At 47.4% G+C, this 26,814-nt stretch overlaps 1 protein-coding gene across 4 annotated transcripts in view; it reads left to right on the top strand.

The window, feature by feature from the left end:
* The first annotated feature begins 233 nt into the window (after positions 1-233).
* NBEAL2 (neurobeachin like 2) overlaps positions 234-26,814 on the top strand; it is a 144,200-nt gene continuing 117,619 nt past the window's right edge. For 3 of the 4 annotated variants that reach the window (XM_056518742.1, XM_056518740.1, XM_056518739.1), the window contains exon 1: positions 6,709-6,923. In XM_056518742.1, the coding sequence (XP_056374717.1) occupies positions 6,798-6,923 (126 nt within the window). In that variant the 5' untranslated portion in view covers positions 6,709-6,797. Of the gene's footprint in view, positions 423-6,708; positions 6,924-26,814 lie in introns of those variants that run through there. The other variant, XM_056518741.1, reaches the window with a different exon arrangement.

Raw genomic sequence — 26,814 nt, 5'->3', positions numbered from 1 at the left:
ATATAATAAATGGTATATACATGGTACGGGGCGTATGATATAATAAATGGTATATACATGTACGGGGCGTATGATATAATAAATGGTATATACATGGTACAGGAGTACAGAGACTTCCCAGGAAGAGTTAACCCTCTCTATGGGGTGTAATGGTGGAATTAGCACTGTAAAGCCTTTAATTGCTCCGTTGATGACAGCGCAGCCGCCCCTCGGGGTGAATCACAGACATCTGACTTTGGCGACTACAAGTCACATCTGCTCTGGAGTTTCTCGGCTCGGTTCTGAGGTTCCAGGACGGACTTGTTGTCTTCTTCTCTGATGGATCTGATCTTATTGTGGATGTTCAGGTCTCCATTCCTCTCCGCTGTCATCTGATGGGCAGAAGACCTGTATGGGAGATGACACCGACATGGAGGAGTGAGGTCAGTCCTAAATTCTATCTTCTGCTCATATGCCTTATTACAGTGTGAGATGCAGGGAAGATGGAATTACTCTAGGGGCAGATGGCATTAATCCCTTGTGTTCGTGACGCCAGGGCGTGGTTTATCCTCAATACCAACCGAAGGTGTACCGCACGATGGCAATAATGACACTGATACCAAGTTATGGACAAACGGTAGCTTTACTGAGTGACAGATGGTACAGTCTATACCAGTGGTCTCCAACCTGTAGACCTCCAGATGTTGCAAAACTACAACTCCCAGCATGCCCGGACAGCCAACGGCTGTCCGGGCATGCTGGGAGTTGTAGTTTTGCAACATCTGGAGGTCTGCAGGTTGGAGACCACTGGTCTATACAGTGTAGCCAGGGCCCACGGAGGTGACCAGTGACTTCAGGGACCTAAAAGCGTACCCGTCAGATCCAACAAAATCATTTTTTATTAAAAATATATCCCTCAGTACCTAATTCTGACCATGTATATCTCATTTTTATGTGTCTAGCGCCTTTATTTATTTTTTATTACACTTTTAATTTAGCTCACTAGTCTGAATTCCTCTCAAAGGGAGGGGGCGTGGCCTCACAGTACAGGTCTCCGCCCCCTCCCTCAGTATACTGTCTGCTCACATCTCCCCTAGCATTAGCAAAACTACAACTCCCAGCATGTCCTCACTGACAGTAGCAGGACACAAGCTGACAGTGGGAGAACAGCCCTGTGCTCACAGCTGTCAATCAAGGAAGTGTGTCCATGACATAGGTGATGACTCATGGACACAGCAGGACTAGTATGTGTCCGAGCAGGCAGGGGGGGGGGGGGGGGCAGTGGTCTGACTGGCTTTTTCACTATGAAATACTGAAAATTTTCTAATGAAATCAATTGCCAAACCTTTTGGTTTTGTCAATTTTGCCAACGGCTGTCCGGGCATGCTGGGAGTTGTAGTTTTGCAACATCTGGAGGTCCTCAGGTTGGAGACCACTGGTCTAGGACATTGTTTTTTTTTATTTTTTTTAAATTTTTTATATAATAATGTTGTTTTGTTAGGTATTACAGCCTTATAATAAAATTCTTCTTTAGTTAAAAAAAAGCTAAAAAATAAAAAAAATGTTCTGCCATCGCTTTAAGTCAGAATCCAAATACGACAATGTACAGCGTACGGAGAATACCCACCCAACAGGGGGCAGCACCTTCTGAGCACATAAATACTTGTGAGATGACATCTACATGGATGAGTGAGGTCAGTCCCATCGTCTACCTTGCTGTAGATATGCTATAGTACAGTGTTCTGCAAACTGCGAGCCTCCAGCTGTTTCAAATCTACAACTCCCAGCATGCGGCGGTCCGGACATGCTGGGAGTTGTAGTTTTGCAATAGCTTGCAGTCCACAGTTTTGATATCAGTGTTTAGTAGAATATGCAATAATACATAAATGAAATGTATCAATATACAATGATATTCCGACCTGCAGTACCATTTTCCACCACTGAGGGGAGCACTGATTTAGCTGACACACTAATGAATCAGCGCCTCCAGCTTTTGTCTAGGACATATTTTTCAGTGATACTATTGTTTTTCTAGGTATTACAGCCCATGTTCTTTATTGGTAAGAAAAGATCTTTTTTTATTACTAATTTTAGAAAACATTTGCTGCAATCCCTTAATGGGAGTCAAAATACAAATATAGGGGGCAGTGTATGAAGAATACCCCCCAACAGGGGGCAGCACCTTCTCAGCCCATAAATACTTGTGTTCTATATGACACTACAGCAGCAGAGCGTCTTTTCTTAATTCCTTGATGCGGTTCCTCTGCTCCTCCTCCTGGAAATGTATTACCGTCCCTCTTGTTCATAATAAGCCTTGACTTTAATATTTTATTCCCTATAATGGTGACCGTACACCCCACCAGTCACTAGAGACTCAGCACATCCCGGTGAGACACCTATGGCAGGTATAATGGGAGGGGCGGAGTCAGCTCGTTCCACAGCCCATATGACAGTATTATCTGGGCACTATGTGGACTGTATATGACAGTATTATCTCGGCACTATGTGGATGTATTATGTGGACTGTATATGGCAGTATTATCTCGGCACTATGTGGAGGTATTATGTGGACTGTATATGACAGTATTATCTCGGCACTATGTGGAGGTATTATGTGGAATGTATATGGCAGTATTATCTCGGCACTATGTGGAGGTATTATGTGGACTGTATATGACAGTATTATCTGGGCACTATGTGGGGGTATTATGTGGACTGTATATGGCAGTATTATCTCGGCACTAAGTGGAGATATTATGTGGACTGTATATGACAGTATTATTTGGGCACTATGTGGAGGTATTATGTGTACTGTATATGGCAGTATTATCTCGGCATTATGTGGACTGTATATGACAGTGTTATCTGGGCACTATGTGGGGGTATTATGTGGACTGTATATGACAGTACTATCTGGGCACTATGTGGGTGTATTATGTGGACTGTATATGGAAGTATTATCTGGGCACTATGTGGAGGTATTATGTGGACTGTATATGACAGTATTATCTGGGCACTATGTGGAGGTATTATGTGGACTGTATATGACAGTATTATCTGGACACTATGTGGAGGTATTATGTGGACTGTATATGGCAGTATTATCTGGGCATTATGTGGAGGTATTATGTGGACTGTATATGACAGTATTATCTGGGCACTATGTGGAGGTATTATGAGGACTGTATATGACAGTATTATCTGGACACTATGTGGAGGTATTATGTGGACTGTATATGGCAGTATTATCTGGGCACTATGTGGAGGTATTATGTGGACTGTATATGACAGTATTATCTGGGCACTATGTGGAGGTATTATGTGGACTGTATATGGCAGTATTATCTGGGCACTTTGTGGAGGTAATATGTTATCTGGGCACTATGTGGATGTATTATGTGGACTGTAAATAACAGTATTATCTGAGCACTTTGTGGAGGTATTATGTGTACTGTATATGACAGTATTATCTGAGCACTTTGTGGAGGTATTATGTGTACTGTTTATGGCAGTATTATTTAGGCACTATGTGAAGGTATTATGTGGTCTATATATCACAGTATTATTTGTGCAGTACATGTAGGTATAATGTGGACTGTATATGGCAGTATTAACTGGGCACTATGTGGAGGAATGTTGGCTGTAGAAGACAGTATTTTCTGGGCACTATGTGGAGGTAATATCTGGACTGTATATGACAGTATTATCTGGGCACTATGTGGAGGCAATATGTTATCTGGGCATTATGTGGGGGTATTATGTGGACTGTATATGGCAGTATTATCTGGGCACTATGTGGATGTATTATGTAGACTGTATATGACAGTATTATCTCGGCACTATGTGGAGGTATTATGTGGACTGTATATGGCAATATTATCTGGGCACTATGTGGATGTATTATGTAGACTGTATATGACAGTATTATCTGGGCACTATGTGGGGGTATTATGTGGACTGTATATGGCAATATTATCTGGGCACTATGTGGATGTATTATGTAGACTGTATATGACAGTATTATCTGGGCACTATGTGGGGGTATTATGTGGACTGTATATGGCAATATTATCTGGGCACTATGTGGATGTATTATGTAGACTGTATATGACAGTATTATCTCGGCACTATGTGGAGGTGTTATGTGTACTGTATATGACAGTATTATCTGGGCACTATGTGGAGGCATTATGTGGACTGTATATGACAGTGTTATCTGGGCACTATGTGGATGTATTATGTAGACTGTATATGGCAGTATTATCTGGGCACTATGTGGAGGTGTTATGTGTACTGTATATGGCAGTATTATCTGGGCACTATGTGGATGTATTATGTAGACTGTATATGGCAGTATTATCTGGGCACTATGTGGATGTATTATGTAGACTGTATATGACAGTATTATCTCGGCACTATGTGGAGGTATTATGTGTACTGTATATGACAGTATTATCTGGGCACTATGTGGAGGTGTTATGTGTACTGTATATGACAGTATTATCTGTACACTATGTGGAGGTAATATGTTGGTTGTATATATAGATGCCAAGGGTGTGTGTCTTAAATATAAAGAGGTGTGGCTTTTAAAAGGGGCCGAGTTGTGCCATCAGGTGAGAAATAGACATAAGTTATTAGCTGGAATAAAAAGTTAGAGACGTAAGTGTCCTGAGCTCCTGAGTGCATCCTCAGGCTATGATCACACATTATTTTTTGCACAAAAAATGAATGAAAACAAATGTCTATTTGGGGCAAATATTAGAGAACGTTAGTAAATCTGCCTCAGTGTTGTACAGTGCAAATATAGATTAAACTAAAAACTAAGTAACATCATAATAACTTTACCGACTCACAGAAAAAATGACGTCATCTGCCCCACATGGTGAATACTGGAAAAACAAAACCACAAAAGTTGCAGAATTACTAAAAACATTGACTGCATCCTTAATGGGTTAAATGGGCCCTACTGGAGATGTGTGGGGCAAAAACAGGGCCAGCTGAGGAGATAATGTGACTGCTCTTCTCTCCCTCATATTCTTCTCCCTTATTTCTCTTCCTCCTCTTCTCTTTACTCTTCCTCCTCCTCTTTACTTTCCTCTTCCACCGTTTTTCTCTACTCTTCCTCCTCCTCTTCTCTCTACTCTTTCTCCTCTTCTCTTTACTCTTCCTCCTCTTCTCTCTACTCTTCCTCCTCCTCTTCTCTCTACTCTTCCTCCTCCTCTTCTCTCTACTCTTCCTCCTCCTTCTCTCTACTCTCCTCTTCCTCCTCCTCTTCTCTTTACTATTCCTCCTCTTCTCTCTACTCTTCCTCCTCCTCTTATCTCTACTCTTCCTCCTCCTCTTCTCTATACTCTTCCTCCTCTTCTCGATACTCTTCCTCCTCTCTACTTTTCCTCCTCTTCTGTCTAATTTCATCCTCTTCTCTCTACTCTTCTCTCTATTCTTCTCCACACATCCGCACGGTCCTAGCGCCGACTGATTCAGCCGGCGATGGCCGCACTCGGAATCTCCGGGCGGAAATTTTCTGCCCGGAGATTCCGTAGTCTGAACCTAGCCTTACTTCTCCTTTTAGTTCTCATTCATCGCTCTACCTCCTCTGTCCTCTTCTCTCTACTCTTCCTCCTCTTCTCTTTACTCTTCTTTCTACTCTTCCATCTCTTTTCTCTACTCTTCCGCCTCTTCTCTTTACTCTTACTCGTCTTCTCTCTCCTCTTCATCACTCTTATCTCTCTTCCTCCTCTCCCTTATTTCTCTTCCTCCTCTTTCTTTTTCTCCATTATTTCTCTCCTCCTTTCCCTTATCTCTCTTCCTCCTCCTCTCCTTATCTCTCTTCCTCCTCCTCCTCTCTCTTTCCTCTTCCTTATCTCTCTCCCTTCTCTCTTTCCTCTTCCTTATCTCTCTTCCTCCTCCTCTTTCTTTCCTCTTCCTTATCTCTCGTCCTTCTCTCTTTCCTCTTCCTTCTCTCTCTTCCTCTTCCTTATCTCTCTTCCTCCTCCTCTTTCTTTCCTCTTCCTTATCTCTCTTCCTCCTCTTTCTTTCCTCTTCCTTATCTCTCTTCCTCCTCTTTCTTTCCTCTTCCTTATCTCTCTTCCTCCTCTTTCTTTCCTCTTCCTCCTCCTCTCCTTATCTCTCTTCCTCCTCCTCTCCTTATCTCTCGTCCTTCTCTCTTTCCTCTTCCTTCTCTCTCTTCCTTATCTCTCTTCCTCTTCCTTATCTCTCTTCCTTCTCTCTTTCCTCTTCCTTATCTCTCTTCCTTCTCTCTCTTCCTTCTCTCTCTTCCTCTTCCTTATCTCTCTTCCTCCTCTTTCTTTCCTCTTCCTTATCTCTCTTCCTCCTCTTTCTTTCCTCTTCCTTATCTCTCTTCCTCCTCTTTCTTTCCTCTTCCTTATCTCTCTTCCTCCTCTTTCTTTCCTTTTCCTCCTCCTCTCCTTATCTCTCTTCCTCCTCCTCTCCTTATCTCTCGTCCTTCTCTCTTTCCTCTTCCTTATCTCTTTTCCTTCTCTCTCTTCCTTATCTCTCTTCCTCCTCTCTCTTTCCTCTTCCTTATCTCTCTTCCTCCTCCTCTCCTTATCGCTCTTCCTCCTCTCTCTTTCCTCTTCCTTATCTCTTTTCCTTCTCTCTCTTCCTTATCTCTCTTCCTCTTCCTTATCTCTCTTCCTCCTCTCTCTTCCTCTTCCTTATCTCTCTTCCTCCTCTCTCCTCGGCGCTCGGGCTGCAGTACCCCCGGCGGCCGGCGGTGTCGCCCTGGCTCCCGCAGGAGGAGGCGCGGTGTATGTCTCCGGCCGGGGCTCACTCCTCCGCACCTGCCATGGGGAGACATGAAGCCTGATCCCGCATGGAGGAGCCGGGGGGCCCCGGGACAGGAGCCCGAGCTGGAGGCGAGTACGGGGAGGATGGCTTCTAAGGAGAAGCTCTATGAGCTGTGGCTCCTCTACTTCACAAAGGTGAGCGAGCTAGTGAGTGAGGAAGTGAGTGTGTGAGGGAGTGAGTGTGGCCCCTGGGGGCCCCGTGTGATACACATAGGAGGGGGCCGGGGCGGCATCCTTTACCTGTGCCGACGGGGCCCTGGATGTGGGGGGCGGCTCCCCTCATTGTCAGGTGTGGGGGCAGGAAGTGTCAGCTGTGCAGGTATATGGCAGGAGAGGTAAGGGGCAGGGGGTGCAGGCAGGAGAGGTGAGGGGCAGGGGGTGCAGGCAGGAGAGGTGAGGGGCAGGGGGTGCAGGCAGGAGAGGTGAGGGACAGGGGGTGCAGGCAGGAGAGGTGAGGGACAGGGGGTGCAGGCAGGAGAGGTGAGGGACAGGAGAGGTGAGGGGCAGGGGGTGCAGGCAGGAGAGGTGAGGGACAGGGGGTGCAGGCAGGAGAGGTGAGGGACAGGAGAGGTGAGGGGCAGGGGGTGCAGGCAGGAGAGGTGAGTGGCAGGGGGTGCAGGCAGGAGAGGTGAGGGACAGGGGGTGCAGGCAGGAGAGGTGAGGGGCAGGGGGTGCAGGCAGGAGAGGTGAGGGACAGGGGGTGTGGGCAGGTGAGGGACAGGGGGTGCAGGCAGGAGAGGTGAGGGACAGGGGGTGCAGGCAGGAGAGGTGAGGGACAGGAGAGGTGAGGGGCAGGGGGTGCAGGCAGGAGGGGTGCAGGCAGGAGAGGTGAGGGGCAGGGGGTGCAGGCAGGAGGGGTGCAGGCAGGAGAGGTGAGGGGCAGGGGGTGCAGGCAGGAGAGGTGAGGGACAGGGGGTGCAGGCAGGAGAGGTGAGGGACAGGAGAGGTGAGGGGCAGGGGGTGCGGGCAGGAGAGGTGAGGGGCAGGGGGTGCGGGCAGGAGAGGTGAGGGGCAGGGGGTGCGGGCAGGAGAGGTGAGGGGCAGGGGGTGCGGGCAGGAGAGGTGAGGGGCAGGGGGTGCGGGCAGGAGAGGTGAGGGGCAGGGGGTGCGGGCAGGAGAGGTGAGGGGCAGGGGGTGCGGGCAGGAGAGGTGAGGGGCAGGGGGTGCGGGCAGGAGAGGTGAGGGGCAGGGGGTGCGGGCAGGAGAGGTGAGGGGCAGGGGGTGCGGGCAGGAGAGGTGAGGGGCAGGGGGTGCGGGCAGGAGAGGTGAGGGGCAGGAGAGGTGAGGGGCAGGAGAGGTGAGGGGCAGGGGGTGCGGGCAGGAGAGGTGAGGGGCAGGGGGTGCGGGCAGGAGAGGTGAGGGGCAGGGGGTGCGGGCAGGAGAGGTGAGGGGCAGGGGGTGCGGGCAGGAGAGGTGAGGGGCAGGGGGTGCGGGCAGGAGAGGTGAGGGGCAGGGGGTGCGGGCAGGAGAGGTGAGGGGCAGGGGGTGCGGGCAGGAGAGGTGAGGGGCAGGGGGTGCGGGCAGGAGAGGTGAGGGGCAGGAGAGGTGAGGGGCAGGGGGTGTGGGCAGGAGAGGTGAGGGGCAGGGGGTGCGGGCAGGAGAGGTGAGGGGCAGGGGGTACAGGTGTAGATGTCCATCACCCAGTGCTGTCCTGCTGATTCTGGGGTCTCTGCCCCCATTGTGTGCGGCTCCTCCTAGTGTTGGGGGGATATGAGGGGGCACTTAATCTTTCTTTTTTGGGGAGCACCTGCTATTTGCTTTGACTGTTGTAAGAGTAAAGTTAACCTCTTCATGAATGTGAAGGGGACCTCTGGACCCCCCTAGTTTTATGTTCACTCCCCTTTCTGGCACTGTTATTTGGCCACTGTTGGGGTGTCTAGAGGTCGCTATGACAGGATATGGGGCGACACGTTGCGTTGGGTTATCTACCGCATGAATATTTGCAGCACAGTGTCGCCCCCTTTGTTGGATGGGTAATGTGACTGCCGGAAATCATTGGTGATATATATATAATAGACTGTGTGCGGTGCCTGTATACGGCTCTCATGTGTATATACTGGAGATGTATAGTCATCTGTATACAGCTCTCGTGTATATACTGGAGATGTATAGTCACCTGTATACAGCACTCATGTATATACTGGAGATATATAGTCACCTGTATACAGCGCTCATGTATATACTGGAGATGTATAGTCACCTGTATACAGCACTCATGTATATACTGGAGATGTATAGTCATCTGTATACAGCGCTCATGTATATACTGGAGATGTATAGTCATCTGTATACAGCGCTCATGTATATACTGGAGATGTATAGTCATCTGTATACAGCGCTCATGTATATACTGGAGATGTATAGTCACCTGTATACAGCGCTCATGTATATACTGGAGATGTATAGTCATCTGTATACAGCGCTCATGTATATACTGGAGATGTATAGTCACCTGTATACAGCGCTCATGTATATACTGGAGATGTATAGTCACCTGTATACAGCACTCGTGTATATACTGTGGATGTATAGTCACCTGTATACAGCGCTCGTGTATATACTGGAGATGTATAGTCATCTGTATACGGCGCTCATGTGTATATACTGGAGATGTATAGTCACCTGTATACAGCACTCATGTATATACTGGAGATGTATAGTCATCTGTATACAGCGCTCGTGTATATACTGGAGATGTATAGTCATCTGTATACAGCGCTCGTGTATATACTGGAGATGTATAGTCATCTGTATACAGCACTCATGTATATACTGGAGATGTATAGTCACCTGTATACAGCGCTCATGTATATACTGGAGATGTATAGTCATCTGTATACAGCTCTCATGTATATACTGGAGATGTATAGTCACCTGTATACAGCGCTCATGTATATACTGGAGATGTATAGTCACCTGTATACAGCGCTCGTGTATATACTGGAGATGTATAGTCACCTGTATACAGCGCTCGTGTATATACTGGAGATGTATAGTCACCTGTATACAGTGCTCGTGTATATACTGGCGATGTATAGTCACCTGTATACAGCACTCGTGTATATACTGGAGATGTATAGTCACCTGTATACAGCGCTCATGTATATACTGGAGATGTATAGTCACCTGTATACAGCGCTCATGTATATACTGGAGATGTATAGTCACCTGTATACAGCGCTCATGTATATACTGGAGATGTATAGTCATCTGTATACAGCGCTCATGTATATACTGGAGATGTATAGTCACCTGTATACAGCACTCGTGTATATACTGGAGATGTATAGTCACCTGTATACAGCGCTCATGTGTATACTGTGGATGTATAGTCACCTGTATACAGCTCTCATGTATATACTGGAGATGTATAGTCACCTGTATACAGCGCTCATGTATATACTGTGGATGTATAGTCACCTGTATACAGCGCTCGTGTATATACTGGAGATGTATAGTCATCTGTATACAGCGCTCATGTATATACTGGAGATGTATAGTCACCTGTATACAGCGCTCGTGTATATACTGGAGATGTATAGTCACCTGTATACAGCGCTCATGTGTATACTGTGGATGTATAGTCACCTGTATACAGCTCTCATGTATATACTGGAGATGTATAGTCACCTGTATACAGCGCTCATGTATATACTGTGGATGTATAGTCACCTGTATACAGCGCTCGTGTATATACTGTGGATGTATAGTCACCTGTATACAGCGCTCGTGTATATACTGGAGATGTATAGTCACCTGTATACAGCGCTCGTGTATATACTGGAGATGTATATTCACCTGTATACAGCGCTCATGTATATACTGGAGATGTATAGTCACCTGTATACAGCGCTCGTGTATATACTGGAGATGTATAGTCACCTGTATACAGCGCTCATGTATATACTGGAGATGTATAGTCACCTGTATACAGCGCTCATGTATATACTGGAGATGTATATTCACCTGAGGGTCATTGTTTCGGGTGCAGCAGGGTCAGGACCTGATAAGATTAGGGTCCGGGCCTGTTCCGGCAGCGTTGCGTGACTCATGGACTCGCCTCCATTTCCTATAGATTATTGCGGCCGGGTTCACAAAGTATAACTCCTCACCTCTAATAAATAAGAGCGCCGGCCCTTTAATTGTGTCCCTGCGTTTCTGTGAACGGATGGAAATCATTAATCGTCTACGTGAATAAAGTGAAGTGTAAAAAAGTTCTGTCCAGAGGCTGAAGACTTGTCTGTGCTAGATTCTTCTCACAGCTGAGGGTTTGTTACAGGTTCTAATCCTACAGCGACTCCGTATTCATCCGCATCACATTGTTCTCAGATATTCTTTGCAGATGTGAAAATCCGAAGATTTCTGCTATAATTCCACAACGGAGTATGAATACTCCATAACAATGCTCTGTGAGCTAAACCTCCTGGACCTCAGACTGATACATTGTACATAGCTAGTCCTGTGCTCAGGTGAGAAGTGATACAATTGTATCCAGTCTAGACAATGCTCTGTGAGCTAAACATCCTGGACTCCAGACTGATACATTGTATATAACTAGTCCTGCTCTCAGCTGAGAAGTGATACAATTGTATCCAGTCTAGACAATGCTCTGTGAGCTAAACATCCTGGACTCCAGACTGATACATTGTACATAGCTAGTCCTGCTCTCAGCTGAGAAGTGATACAATTGTATCCAGTCTAGACAATGCTCTGTGAGCTAAACATCCTGGACTCCAGACTGATACATTGTACATAGCTAGTCCTGTGCTCAGCTGAGAAGTGATACAATTGTATCCAGTCTAGACAATGCTCTGTGAGCTAAACCTTCTGGACTCCAGGCTGATACATTGTACATAGCTAGTCCTGCTCTCAGCTGAGAAGTGATACAATTGTATCCAGTCTAGACAATGCTCTGTGAGCTAACCTCCTGGACTCCAGACTGATACATTGTACATAGCTAGTCCTGCTCTCAGCTGAGTATATACAATTGTATCCAGTCTAGACAATGCTCTGTGAGCTAAACCTCCTGGACTCCAGACTGATACATTGTACATAGCTCATCCTGCTCTCAGCTGAGAAGTGATACAATTGTATCCAGTCTAGACAATGCTCTGTGAGCTAAACATCCTGGACCCCAGACTGATACATTGTACATAGCTCGTCCTGCTCTCAGCTGAGAAGTATATACAATTGTATCCAGTCTAGACAATGCTCTGTGAGCTAAACATCCTGGACTCCAGACTGATACATTGTACATAGCTAGTCCTGCTCTCAGCTGAGAAGTGATACAATTGTATCCAGTCTAGACAATGCTCTGTGAGCTAAACATCCTGGACTCCAGACTGATACATTGTACATAGCTAGTCCTGCTCTCAGCTGAGAAGTGATAATTGTATCCAGTCTAGACAATGCTCTGTGAGCTAAACATCCTGGACCCCAGACTGATACATTGTACATAGCTAGTCCTGCTCTCAGCTGAGAAGTGATACAATTGTATCCAGTCTAGACAATGCTCTGTGAGCTAAACACCCTGGACCCCAGACTGATACATTGTATATAGCTAGTCCTGCCCTCAGCTGAGAAGTGATACAATTATATCCAGTCTAGACAATGCTCTGTGAGCTAAACATCCTGGACTCCAGACTGATACATTGTACATAGCTAGTCCTGCTCTCAGCTGAGAAGTGATACAAATGTAACGAGTCATCAGCTGTGAGCAGTAGACGGTCTGTACAATCTGTTCCCATTCACTGACAGCAAGCAGAGATCTTCACGGAGGTGACTTATTGAAATACAAAGCCTATCAGAAAGTTACAGAACTTTTATTAAGGCAAAGACAGAGCGTTGGAGATGGAAGGTGTTTCGGTATCGCGCGGCGACTTTGGCGCGGCATAATCGCGATTCACCGTTCTTCCTCTTCGCCGACCTGCAGAGGTTCTTGTGCGTCGCCTGCGGTGAATTTCTGTTTCGTCACAAGTCAAACAATCCTGTGTGTACAGAGGCAGCGGCCGCAGCGGCGAGGAGGAGGTGGCGCCAGGACGTACCGCAGCTGTGTACACTACACGTAGCCAGCTCTGCTATACCGCAGCCTTCTCCATGATGAGACTTGTAGTTCTCCCTCTGTTGTAGAAAGAGAGGACCACTCGGTTGCAAAACTACAACTCCCAGCATGCCCGGACAGCCGTTGGCTGTCCGGGCATGCTGGGAGTTGTAGTTTTGCAATAGCTGGAAGACTACTGAATTAGTGACTGCTTTTGGATACGTTGCGGATCTGCTCCGGGGATTAGATACATGGGTATCCCGTCAGCCGGTCCTCCGCCTCTCACAGGTGGAATGCGGAGTCCTCCGCCCCGGAGCAGATGTGCCGCGTCTTGTCGCTTCTTGTTTGGAATGAGGAGGTTGGATGTTTTTCGAGCATCGATTTTTGAGCCTCGTAAATAATCACGAAATGCGCCGACACCTGAATCTGCGGGAAACGACCGGGCGGGCGCAGCGCGGGGATCGTCACAGTAACGTAGCAAATTTTTCACATAGTAGCCGAATGACACTGAAGGCATGTGCGATAATGTATCACAATTCGCTGGATTAGATACACTGTACAGCAGAGGGTATTATACATCAGCGGCTATAATAATGTATCACAATTCGCTGGATTAGATACACTGTACAGCAGACGGTATTATACATCAGCGGCTATAATAATGTATCACAATTCGCTGGATTAGATACACTACAGCAGACGGTATTACGCGTCAGCAGCTATAATAATGTATCGCACGTCGCTGGATTAGATACACTGCACAGCAGACGGTATTACATGTCAGCAGCTATAATAATGTATCACAATTCACTGGATTAGATACACTACAGCAGACGGTATTACGCGTCAGCAGCTATAATAATGTATCGCACGTCTCTGGATTAGATACACTGCAAAGCAGACGGTGTTACATATCAGTGGCTTTGATACTGTATCACAGGTCAATGGATTAGATACACCACGCAGCAGACTGTATTATACATCATCATCTATAATAATGTATCGCAAGTCACAGGATTAGATATACTGTACAGCAGACGGTATTACACATCAGTGGCTTTGATACTGTATCACACATCACTGGATTAGATACACTGTATTACACAGGACTGGCTTGGATACTGTATCACACTTCACTGGATTAGATGCACAGCAGATGATATCACACATGACAGGTATATTCAGGTAGTGGGTGCAGTGATGAGGCTTGATGGGTGCAGTAGTACGTCACGCTGTGTCCCCCGGGGGGAGGTGGTGGGTGCAGTTCTCCGCCCGCTGGTTTAGATTACAAGGTTGGGCGGCATTGTGTTTCACCGTCCGGTCGCACAGGCAGGTAGTGACATGACTCCCCCCCCCCCCCACATCTGTACATCCCCCGGGGGCGAGGAGATCCGACCGCACTGCGATGGCGACATCACGGCGAGCGGGATAAACCTCCAGCTGCACCCCTACCCCCCAGGATTGGGCTCCGTCCAGACACGCGGTCACTTCCGGGCTGCACCCTGCCGGCTCCTTAATGACCTTCAGTCAGATGACCCCCGGCCAAAGACACGACTGCGCAGACAGCTCCGCACCGTCCGCCGCGCAGACAGCTCCGCACCGTCCGCCGCGCAGACAGCTCCGCACCGTCCGCCGCGCAGACAGCTCCGCACCGTCCGCCGCGCAGACAGCTCCGCACCGTCCGCCGCGCAGACAGCTCCGCACCGTCCGCCGCGCAGACAGCTCCGCACCGTCCGCCGCGCAGACAGCTCCGCACCGTCCGCCGCGCAGACAGCTCCGCACCGTCCGCCGCGCAGACAGCTCCGCACCGTCCGCCGCGCAGACAGCTCCGCACCGTCCGCCGCGCAGACAGCTCCGCACCGTCCGCCGCGCAGACAGCTCCGCACCGTCCGCCGCGCAGACAGCTCCGCACCGTCCGCCGCGCAGACAGCTCCGCACCGTCCGCCGCGCAGACAGCTCCGCACCGTCCGCCGCGCAGACAGCTCCGCACCGTCCGCCGCGCAGACAGCTCCGCACCGTCCGCCGCGCAGACAGCTCCGCACCGTCCGCCGCGCAGACAGCTCCGCACCGTCCGCCGCGCAGACAGCTCCGCACCGTCCGCCGCGCAGACAGCTCCGCACCGTCCGCCGCGCAGACAGCTCCGCACCGTCCGCCGCGCAGAAAGCTCCGCACCGTCCGCCATAACGTGTCTACTGTACCTATATATCTGTTCTATGAATAGAATGACAGCAGTGATCACTGACACCAGCCGTGACCTTTATGGAAAATTATATTTATTAATTTTTTTACGTTTTTTCTTTTGCGCAGAGCGTATCCCGATACAATCTCAAGTTCTTGTTTTTCCTGATTCGCAGACAATGCGCCCCATGTGACATGTACAGTATGGCGCGCCCGCTCATACACAATGGATGGAAGGAGCGACCAACCGTGAGCGGGGTCCGGGCTCGCCACCTGAGACGCTTCACCTCCTGTGTGCACCGCGGCGCCTCCCCTGCAGGGTGTGTGTGAAAGAGGGCGACAACAGATTAACCCTGCGCTCACCAAAGATGGTGTCATCCAGCTTTCCCAGACACCTGAGTAGGACACAATTATGTCCCCACTCTCTGGGATTGGCATGGGTCGGACCCCCCACCAACCAGCTTGTTATCCCCAGTCCCAGTGGTCTCCATACTGTGGACCTCCAGATGTTGCAAAATTACAACTCCCGTCATACCAACAGCTGGAGGTCCACAGTTGGAAGACCACTGACCTATAGGGTATACCACTGACAGTTGGACAACCTAATGTTGCAAAACTACAAACCCCAGCATGCACAGACAACCAGAGGCTGTCCGGGCATGCTGGGAGTTGTAGTTTTGCATCATCTGGAGGTCTACAGTTTGGAGACCACTACTCTATAGGTTATACCATTGATCGCTGGAAATCCAAATATTGCAAAACTACAAATCCCAGCATGCCCGGACAGCCAACGGCATGCTGGGAGTTATAGTTTAGCAACAACTGGAGGTCCACAGTTTGAAGACCAATGACTTATAGGTTATACCACTGACCACTTAACATCCCAATAATGCAAAACTACAACTCCCAGCATGCCGTTGGCTGTCCAGGCATGCTGGGATTTGTAGTTTTGCAATATTTGGATTTCCAGCGATCAATGGTATAACCTATAGAGTAGTGGTCTCCAAACTGTAGACCTCCAGATGATGCAAAACTACAACTCCCAGCATGACGGGGTAGCCTCTGGTTGTCTGTGCATGCTGGGAGTTGTAGTTCTGTAACATTAGGTTGTTTAGCGGTCAGTGGTATAACCTATAGGTCAGTGGTCTTCAAACTCTGGACCTCCAGCTGTTGCTAAACTACAACTCCCAGCATGCCCGGACAGCCAACGGCTGTCCGGGCATGCTTGGATTTGTAGTTTTGCAATATTTGGATTTCCAGCGATCAATGGTACAACCTATAGAGTAGTGGTCTCCAAACTGTAGACCTCCAGATGATGCAAAAACTACAACTCCCAGCATGCCCGGAGATCTGTTGACTGTCTGAGCATTCTGGGCATTGTAGTTTTGTACCATCTGGAGGTCCGGACCACTGTCCTATCCTGTGGCTGAGATGGGTTAGAACTTATGTGCATGTGAGGTTTCCATTCACTGACAACAAGCGGAGATCTTGAAACTTGTGAACAATTGAAACAAAGTTTTAGAACATCCTGCACTGAGCAGAATGATTGTGACCTGCACGGACCAGAGCTGTCGCCCGCAGTAGCAATGGCGCAGTCCGCGCCCTTCAGTCCCCGCAGGTGTCTGCCCGTAAACTGATCCGGGAGCCCGAGATGATCAATTATTTAGGGTCTTCTCGGGTGTCTGGGAGCGTCCGTACTCTTTGGCCACCACAAATGAGGCCGCACGGTCTATTCCGGGACTTTCTATAGATCCTGATAGGCTCTTTCCATGATCCATGACTACTCTACTTTTTCAGACATTATTTCAGGGTTTTGGCCCAGCTTTTCGTAGACCCTGAGTAACCTATAAGCCGCCATTGTTATGTGTCGGTGTCGATCTTCACTGCGGTGCTCGCATAGTATTCCTGTAGCAGAAAATGGCTGCTTAATGATCACTGTATATCTGGACAGCGCTGCCTCTCAGGAGTTCAGGAAAGCTGGGTGAGCACGTGCAGCTGCGTGAATTGTGTACATAGAAAATGTCTCCTTGTTGTGTTTTCCGTCCTCTTCACAGTCCATTTACGTCCTAAGTAGAGCAAAGTTCAGTCTGTGGGGTTATCGGAATATATTGAGAGGTATCGACGCATTTCGCCACCAGACCGCGACCTCTTACCTCATGGCGTCAGCAGCTGCACCTGAGCCCATAAATAGCCCCCAAAGGGGTGGGTGGATCTGGTTCCTCCAGTTCGGCCCTCGCCCAGCCCTGGCTGGAGGTATTGTCGCCTTGAATAGCGGGCGAGGTGCAGTGGGCGAGGAGGGCGGAGATGGTAGAACCTCGTGGATCAATGAATGTGTAACGATGTAACGATGCCCGGGTCACATGACACACCCCTCCATAGTGATAAGGATGTGAAGGTTTGTAGGGCAGTGATTTCCAACCTGTGGCTCTTCAGCTGTTCAGGAACTACAACTCCCAACATGTCCAGGCAGTCAACGTATTCTTGCATACAAGTGATTTACAACCTGCGGCCCCCCAGCTGTTGAGAAACAACAATTCCCAGCATATCCGGACCGCGAATTTATTCTTGTTGGGCAGTGATCGCGTACCTGTGGGTCTCCAGAGAAACTACAATTCCCAGCATGCCCAGACGGCCAATTAGATCTTAGGCCCCTTTCACACTACAGGTATCATCCTGTAAAAATCCTCTGTTATTACTCCGGGCAAAAAGTCCTGAAAACGACCGTCAAAAAATCCCATTCATTTCAATGGGATTTTTTGACCATCCTTTTGCATCAGTTATGTCCGTTTTTACTAACGTCAGTTATTTTTGCCCGCACAAAAGACGGTGCATGCACTCATTTTTGGTCCGGCAAAAAGTGAAAAACCGGACGTGAAAATTTAACATTGAAGTCTATGGGAACCAGATGTTCAAAAAAAAACAAAAAAACATCCGTTATCAGTTATTGTCAGTTTTTTTAACATCCGCTTTTTTTTAAAATCAGGTTTTTAACCTTTTTTTGTTGTAAAGCTGTACTGAGCATGCTCAGTACAGCTTTACAAAAAAAGGGTTAAAAACTTGAAAAAGGGTTTTTAAAGAAAAAAAAACATAAAAAATAATGGATGATGGTCATCAGTTATCATCAGTTATCATCAGTTATTACCAGTTATTACATCCGTTTTTTTTTTTCATTTGTAATTGTAAAATAACAGCAGTAAAAAAAGCAGGATGATACCTGTAGTGTGAAAGTGGCCTTAAAGGGGTACTCCGGTGGAAAATCTTTTATTTATTTATTTTTTAAATCTACTGGTGCCAGAAAGTTAAACAGTTTTCTAAATTACTTCTATTAAAAAAATCTTAATCCTTCCAGTACTTATTAGCTACTGAATACTACAGAGGAAATTATTTTCAGAACACAGAGCTCTCTGCTGACATCACAAGCACAGTGCTCTCTGCTGACATCTCTGTTCATTTTAGGAACTGTCCAGAGCAGCATATGTTTTCTATGTGGATTTTCTCCTACTCTGGACAGGTCTTAATATGGACAGAGATGTCAGCAGAGAGCTCTGTGTTTTAAAAAGAAAAGAATTTCCTCTGTAGTATTCAGCAGCTAATAAGTACTGAAAGGATTAAGATTTTTTTAATAGAAGTCATTTACAAATCTGTTTAACTTTCTGCCCCCAGTTGATTAAAAAAAAAAAAAAAAAAAAAAGTTTTCCACCGGAGTACCCCTTTAACCCCTTCAGGACGGAGCCCATTTTGGCCTTAAGGACCGGAGCGTTTTTTGCACATCTGACCACTGTCACTTTAAACATTAATAACTCTGATGCTTTTAGTTATCATTCTGATTCCGAGATTGTTTTTTCGTGACATATTCTACTTTAACACAGTGGTAAATTTTTGTCGATACTTGCATCCTTTCTTGGTGAAAAATCCGTAAATTTGATGAAAAATTTGAAAATTTTGCATTTTTCTAACTTTGAAGCTCTCTGCTTGTAAGGAAAATGGATATTACGAATACATTTTATTTTTATTCACAAATACAATATGTCTACTTTATATTTGCATCATAAAATTGATGAGTTTTTACTTTTGGAAGACACCAGAGGCTTCAACGGTCAGCAGCAATTTTCCGATTTTTCACAAAATTTTCAAACTCAGTATTTTTCAGGGACCAGTTCAGGTTTGGAGTGGATTTGAAGGGTCTTCATATTAGAAATACCCCATAAATGACCCCATTATAAAAACTACACCCCCCAAAGTATTCAAAATGACATTCAGTCAGCGTTTTAACCCTTTAGGTGTTTCACACGAATAGCAGCAAAGTGAAGGAGAAAATTCACAATCTTCATTTTTTACACTCGCATGTTCTTGTAGACCCAATTTTTGAATTTTTACAAGGGGTAAAAGGACAAAATTTTTACTTGTATTTGTAGCCCAATTTCTCTCGAGTAAGCACATACCTCATATGTCTATGTAAAGTGTTCGGCGGGCGCAGTAGAGGGCTCAGAAGGGAAGGAGCGACAAGGGGATTTTGGAGAGTACGTTTTTCTGAAATGGTTTTTGGGGGGCATGTTACCTTTAGGAAGCCCTTATGGTGCCAGAACAGCAAAAAAAAAAACACATGGCATACCATTTTGGAAACTAGACCCCTCGGGGAATGTAACATGGGATAAAGTGAACCTTAATACCCCACAGGTGTTTCACGACTTTTGCAAATGTAAAAAAAAAATAATAATTTTTACCTAAAATTTATTTTTTAAAAAGGGTAATAGCAGAAAATACCCCTAAAAATTTGAAGCCCAATTTCTCCCGATTCAGAAAACACCCCATATGGGGGTGAAAAGTGCTCTGCTGGCGCACTACAGGTCTCAGAAGAGAAGGAGTCACATTTGGCTTTTTGAACGCAAATTTTTCTCTGGGGGCATGCCGCATTTAGGAAGCCCCTATGGTGCCAGGACAGCAAAAAAAAACCACATGGCATACCATTTTGGAAACTAGACCCCTCGGGGAACGTAACAAGGGGTTAAGTGAACCTTTATACCCCACAGGTGTTTCACGACTTTTGCATATGTAAAAAAAAAATTTTTTTTAACCTAAAATGCTTGTTTTCCCAAAAATTTAACATTTTTAAAAAGGGTAAAAGCAGAAAATACCCCCCAAAATTTGAAGCCCAATTTCTCCCGAGTACGGCGATACCCCATATGTGACCCTAAACTGTTGCCTTGAAATACGACAGGGCTCCAAAGTGAGAGCGCCATGCGCATTTGAGGCCTAAATTAGGGATTGCATAGGGGTGGACATAGGGGTATTCTACGCCAGTGATTCCCAAACAGGGTGCCTCCAGCTGTTGCAAAACTCCCAGCATGCCTGGACAGTCAACGGCTGTCCGACAATACTGGGAGTTGTTTTGCAACAGCTGGAGGCTCCGTTCTGGAAACAGTGGCGTACCAGACGTTTTTCATTTTTATTGGGGAGGGGAGGGGGGCTGTGTAGGGGTATGTGTATATGTAGTGTTTTTTACTTTTTATTTTATTTTTTGTGTTAGTGTAGTGTAGTGTTTTTAGGGTACAGTCGCACGGGCGGGGGTTCACAGTAGTTTCTCGCTGGCAATTTGAGCTGCAGCAGAAAGTTTGCGGCAGCTCAAATTTGCAGCCAGATACTTACTGTAATCCTCCGCCCATGTGAGTGTACCCTGTACGTTCACATTGGGGGGGGGGGGGGGACATCCAGCTGTTGCAAAACTACAACTCCCAGCATGCCCGTTGGCTGTCGGTGACTGCTGAGAGTTGCAGTTTTGCAACAGCTGTAGGCACACTGGTTATGTATCACGGAGTTTGTGACCTAACTCAGTGTTTCACAACCAGTGTGCCTCCAGCTGTTGCAAAACTACAACTCCCAGCATGTACGGTGCATGGTGTACGGTGACTGCTGAGAGTTGTAGTTTGCAACAGCTGGAGGCACACCGGTCGTGAAACACTGAGTTAGGTCACAAACTCCGTGATACATAACCAGTGTGCCTACAGCTGTTGCAAAACTAAAACTCTCAGCAGTCACCGACAGCCAACGGGCATGCTGGGAGTTGTAGTTATGCAACCAGCAGATGCACCACTACAACTCCCAGCATGCACTTTAGCTGTTTGTGCAAGCTGGGAGTTGTAGTTATACAACAGCTGAAGGTACACTTTTCCATAGAAAGAATGTGCCTCCAGCTGTTGCAAAACCATAAGTCCCAGCATGCCCATAAGGGAATGCTGGGAGTTGTGGTGGTCTGCCTCCTGCTGTTGCATAACTACAGCTCCCAGCATGCCCTTTTTGCATGCTGGGAGCTGTTGCTAAGCAACAGCAGGAGGCTGTCACTCACCTCCAACGATCCAGCCGCACAGGTCAGTCCCTCGTCGTCTCCGCCGCCGCCGCTGCTCCTGGGGCCCCGATCCCAACAGGGGCGCCGGGGATCGGGGTCCCCAGCACCAGGGGTGCACGTCCCGCACCCGCTCACGTCCTCCAGAAGAGGGGCGGAGCGGGTGCGGGAGTGACACCCGCAGCAGGCGCCCTGATTGGTCGGCCGGTAATCCGGCCGACGAATCAGGGCGATCGTGAGGTGGCATCAGTGCCACCTCCCCCCTGCTGGCTCTGGCTGTTCGGGGTGCGTCAGAGACGGCCCCGATCAGCCAATAATTCCGAGTCACCGGGTCACTGGAGACCCGATTGACCCGGAATCGGCCGCAGATCGCTGGACTGAATTGTCCAGCGATCTGCGGTGATCGCCGACATGGGGGGGCATAATGACCCCCCTGGGCGATATGCCGGGATGCCTGCTGAACGATTTCAGCAGGCATCCGGCTCCGGTCCCCAACCGGCTAGCGGTGGGGGCCGGAATTCCCACGGGCGTATGGATACGCCCTGCGTCCTTAAGGACTCGGGATGCAGGGCGTATCCATACGCCCTATGTCCTGAAGAGGTTAAAGAGCAGTGATAGTTTACCTCTGGCTCTGAGGCTGTTGAGAAACTACAACTCCCAGCATGCCTAGACAGGCAATTTCTTTTTTCAGGGCAGATTGCCAACCTGTGGCTCTCCAGCTGTTGAGAAACCACTACTCCCAGCATGCCCAGACTACCGATTTGATCTTGTAGGACAGTGATTGTCAACCTGTGGCTCTCCAGTGAAACTACAACTCCCAGCATGCCCGGACAGCCAATTAATTATTGTTTGGCCGTGATCACCAACCCGTGGCTCTCCTGCTGTTGTGAAACTGCAACTCCCAGCATGCTGTAATTGCCATTTGGGTGGGAATGCTGGGAGTTGTAGTTCCACAACAGCTGGAGAAGTGCAGTTTGGAGACTCTTGTTAGTTTGTTCACCATAGTGGGTGCCCAGGTCCCGGGACCCTAATAGGGCCCGATAGTCCCTTCCCTATAGCCCCGATAGTCCCTTCCCTATAACATCGTACATCCAGAGCTTCATGGATAGAATGGCAGAACTACAGACTGACACCTCGGTGGATTCGGATGCCTCTCAGGGTCTGTGTAGAGCTGGGTGATGACCCTACAGTCGTGCAGGTTGCTGTATCAGATGGAGCGGACCTCGGTGCGGCCCCTTATCACCGTCCTGATCTCTCTTTTTCTGATGACGGAAGAAACTTCTCAACCTGGGAAGACACATGAGTAATGGCGGCCGCTAAATATAGCGCAGAGCGGCGCCGGCGCGGGATAGGAGAGACGTGAGAGTGTTAGGGTTTTTGCCAAACGGATTGAAGACAGTACGGCAAAAACGTGATGTGAACCCAGCCTTACTTGGGCGCCCTGGTGTAACTGCAGTCTCTGCACCTCCTCTAGGGGGCGCTGTGTTCACACCAAGGGCCGCACTACAACACGGGCCCTTGATGTGTTGCACCGAAGTCACGTGATGGCGTTTCTGAGCGGTGAAGACGTCTCAGGAATGTCGCTGTAATCCTCCATCACCCTGCGCTGAGGCTGCGGCCCCTGTCCCCTCCCTGTGTATAAGGAGCTTATGTGGCCTGCAGCGCCCCCTGTCACCCCCGCTGACTCCCGACACCCTCCGCTGCCTGCATAATAGTCTTTTACTGAGATGGAACTACAAGTCCCAGCCAGCTAGGTCAGACAGAGCAGTCAAGGATAAGGCAATTAAAGCCTAGGTCTCCAAACTGTAAACCTCATGCTATTGCAAAAACTACAACTCCCAGCATGCCCGGACAGCCGTTGGCTGTCCGGGCATGCTGGGAGTTGTAGTTTTGCAACATCTGGAGAGCCACAGTTTGGAGACCACTGATCTAGAAAGCTTTTTACCCCATCCATCCATCCTGACCTAATTACCCACAGCTGAGGATTTGTTACAATCGTATCCAGTCCAGACAATCAGCCGTGAGGCAAAAATATCAGCAACGCAAATCTATTTCCTGTTCTGAAGGTTTATGGTACATTGTACTTTCACTTTTACATTGTATCAGTCTGGAGTCCAGGAGGTTTAGCTCACAGAGCATTGTCTAGACTGGATACAATTGTATCACTTCTCAGCTGAGAGCAGGACTAGCTATGTACAATGTATCAGTCTGGGGTCCAGGAGGTTTAGCTCACAGAGCATTGTCTAGAATGGATACAGTTGTATCACTTCTCAGCTGAGAGCAGGACTAGCTATGTACAATGTATCAGTCTGGGGTCCAGGATGTTTAGCTCACAGAGCATTGTCTATAGACTGGATACAATTGTATCACTTCTCAGCTGAGAGCAGGACTAGCTATGTACAATGTATCAGTCTGGGGTCCAGGGTGTTTAGCTCACAGAGCATTGTCTAGACTGGATACAATTGTATCACTTCTCAGCTGAGAGCAGGACGAGCTATGTACAATGTATCAGTCTGGAGTCCAGGATGTTTAGCTCACAGAGCATTGTCTAGACTGGATACAATTGTATCACTTCTCAGCTGAGGGCAGGACTAGCTATATACAATGTATCAGTCTGGGGTCCAGGATGTTTAGCTCACAGAGCATTGTCTAGACTGGATACAATTGTATCACTTCTCAGCTGAGGGCAGGACTAGCTATGTACAATGATTCAGTCTGGAGTCCAGGATGTTTAGCTCATAGAGCATTGTCTAGACTGGATACAATTGTATCACTTCTCACCTGAGAGCAGGACTAGCTATGTACAATGTATCAGTCTGGAGTCCAGGATGTTTAGCTCACAGAGCATTGTCTAGACTGGATACAATTGTATCACTTCTCAGCTGAGAGCAGGACTAGCTATGTACAATGTATCAGTCTGGAGTCCAGGATGTTTAGCTCATAGAGCATTGTCTAGACTGGATACAATTGTATCACTTCTCAGCTGAGAGCAGGACTAGCTATGTACAATGTATCAGTCTGGAGTCCAGGATGTTTAGCTCACAGAGCATTGTCTAGACTGGATACAATTGTATCACTTCTCAGCTGAGATCAGGACTAGCTATGTACAATGTATCAGTCTGGGGTCCAGGGTGTTTAGCTCACAGAGCATTGTCTAGACTGGATACAATTGTATCACTCCTCAGCTGAGAGCAGGACAAGCTATATACAATGTATCAGTCTGGGGTCGAGGATGTTTAGCTCACAGAGCATTGTCTAGACTGGATACAATTGTATCACTTCTCAGCTGAGAGCAGGACTAGCTATGTACAATGTATCAGTCTGGAGTCCAGGATGTTTAGCTCACAGAGCATTGTCTAGACTGGATACAATTGTATCACTTCTCAGCTGAGAGCAGGACTAGCTATGTACAATGTATCAGTCTGGAGTCCAGGAAGTTTAGCTCACAGAGCATTGTCTAGACTGGATACAATTGTATCACTTCTCAGCTGAGGGCAGGACTAGCTATGTACAATGTATCAGTCTGGGGTCGAGGATGTTTAGCTCACAGAGCATTGTCTAGACTGGATACAATTGTATCACTTCTCAGCTGAGAGCAGGACTAGCTATGTACAATGTATCAGTCTGGGGTCGAGGATGTTTAGCTCACAGAGCATTGTCTAGACTGGATACAATTGTATCACTTCTCAGCTGAGAGCAGGACTAGCTATGTACAATGTATCAGTCTGGGGTCCAGGAGGTTTAGCTCACAGAGCATTGTCTAGACTGGATACAATTGTATCACTTCTCAGCTGAGAGCAGGACGAGCTATGTACAATGTTTCAGTCTGTAGTCCAGGATGTTTAGCTCACAGAGCATTGTCTATAGACTGGATACAATTGTATCACTTCTCAGCTGAGAGCAGGACTAGCTATGTACAATGTATCAGTCTGGAGTCCAGGATGTTTAGCTCACAGAGCATTGTCTAGACTGGATACAATTGTATCACTTCTCAGCTGAGAGCAGGACTAGCTATATACAATGTATCAGTCTGGGGTCCAGGAGGTTTAGCTCACAGAGCATTGTCTGGATTGGATACAATTGTATCACTTCTCAGCTGAGAGCCGGACTAGCTATGTACAATGTATCAGTCTGGAGTCCAGGATGTTTAGCTCACAAAGCATTGTCTAGACTGGATACAATCGTATCACTTCTCAGCTGAGAGCAGGACGAGCTATGTACAATGTATCAGTCTGTAGTCCAGGATGTTTAGCTCACAGAGCATTGTCTATAGACTGGATACAATTGTATCACTTCTCAGCTGAGAGCAGGACTAGCTATGTACAATGTATCAGTCTGGGGTCCAGGATGTTTAGCTCACAGAGCATTGTCTAGACTGGATACAATTGTATCACTTCTCAGCTGAGAGCAGGACTAGCTATGTACAATGTATCAGTCTGGGGTCCAGGGTGTTTAGCTCACAGAGCATTGTCTAGACTGGATACAATTGTATCACTTCTCAGCTGAGAGCAGGACGAGCTATGTACAATGTATCAGTCTGGAGTCCAGGATGTTTAGCTCACAGAGCATTGTCTAGACTGGATACAATTGTATCACTTCTCAGCTGAGGGCAGGACTAGCTATATACAATGTATCAGTCTGGGGTCCAGGATGTTTAGCTCACAGAGCATTGTCTAGACTGGATACAATTGTATCACTTCTCAGCTGAGGGCAGGACTAGCTATGTACAATGATTCAGTCTGGAGTCCAGGATGTTTAGCTCATAGAGCATTGTCTAGACTGGATACAATTGTATCACTTCTCACCTGAGAGCAGGACTAGCTATGTACAATGTATCAGTCTGGAGTCCAGGATGTTTAGCTCACAGAGCATTGTCTAGACTGGATACAATTGTATCACTTCTCAGCTGAGAGCAGGACTAGCTATGTACAATGTATCAGTCTGGAGTCCAGGATGTTTAGCTCATAGAGCATTGTCTAGACTGGATACAATTGTATCACTTCTCAGCTGAGAGCAGGACTAGCTATGTACAATGTATCAGTCTGGAGTCCAGGATGTTTAGCTCACAGAGCATTGTCTAGACTGGATACAATTGTATCACTTCTCAGCTGAGATCAGGACTAGCTATGTACAATGTATCAGTCTGGGGTCCAGGGTGTTTAGCTCACAGAGCATTGTCTAGACTGGATACAATTGTATCACTCCTCAGCTGAGAGCAGGACAAGCTATATACAATGTATCAGTCTGGGGTCGAGGATGTTTAGCTCACAGAGCATTGTCTAGACTGGATACAATTGTATCACTTCTCAGCTGAGAGCAGGACTAGCTATGTACAATGTATCAGTCTGGAGTCCAGGATGTTTAGCTCACAGAGCATTGTCTAGACTGGATACAATTGTATCACTTCTCAGCTGAGAGCAGGACTAGCTATGTACAATGTATCAGTCTGGAGTCCAGGAAGTTTAGCT

This window comes from Hyla sarda, chromosome 5 (genome assembly GCF_029499605.1).
Source record: "Hyla sarda isolate aHylSar1 chromosome 5, aHylSar1.hap1, whole genome shotgun sequence".
Taxonomy (NCBI): Eukaryota; Metazoa; Chordata; class Amphibia; order Anura; family Hylidae; genus Hyla; species Hyla sarda.
This window is presented reverse-complemented; position numbering and strand designations above follow the sequence as displayed.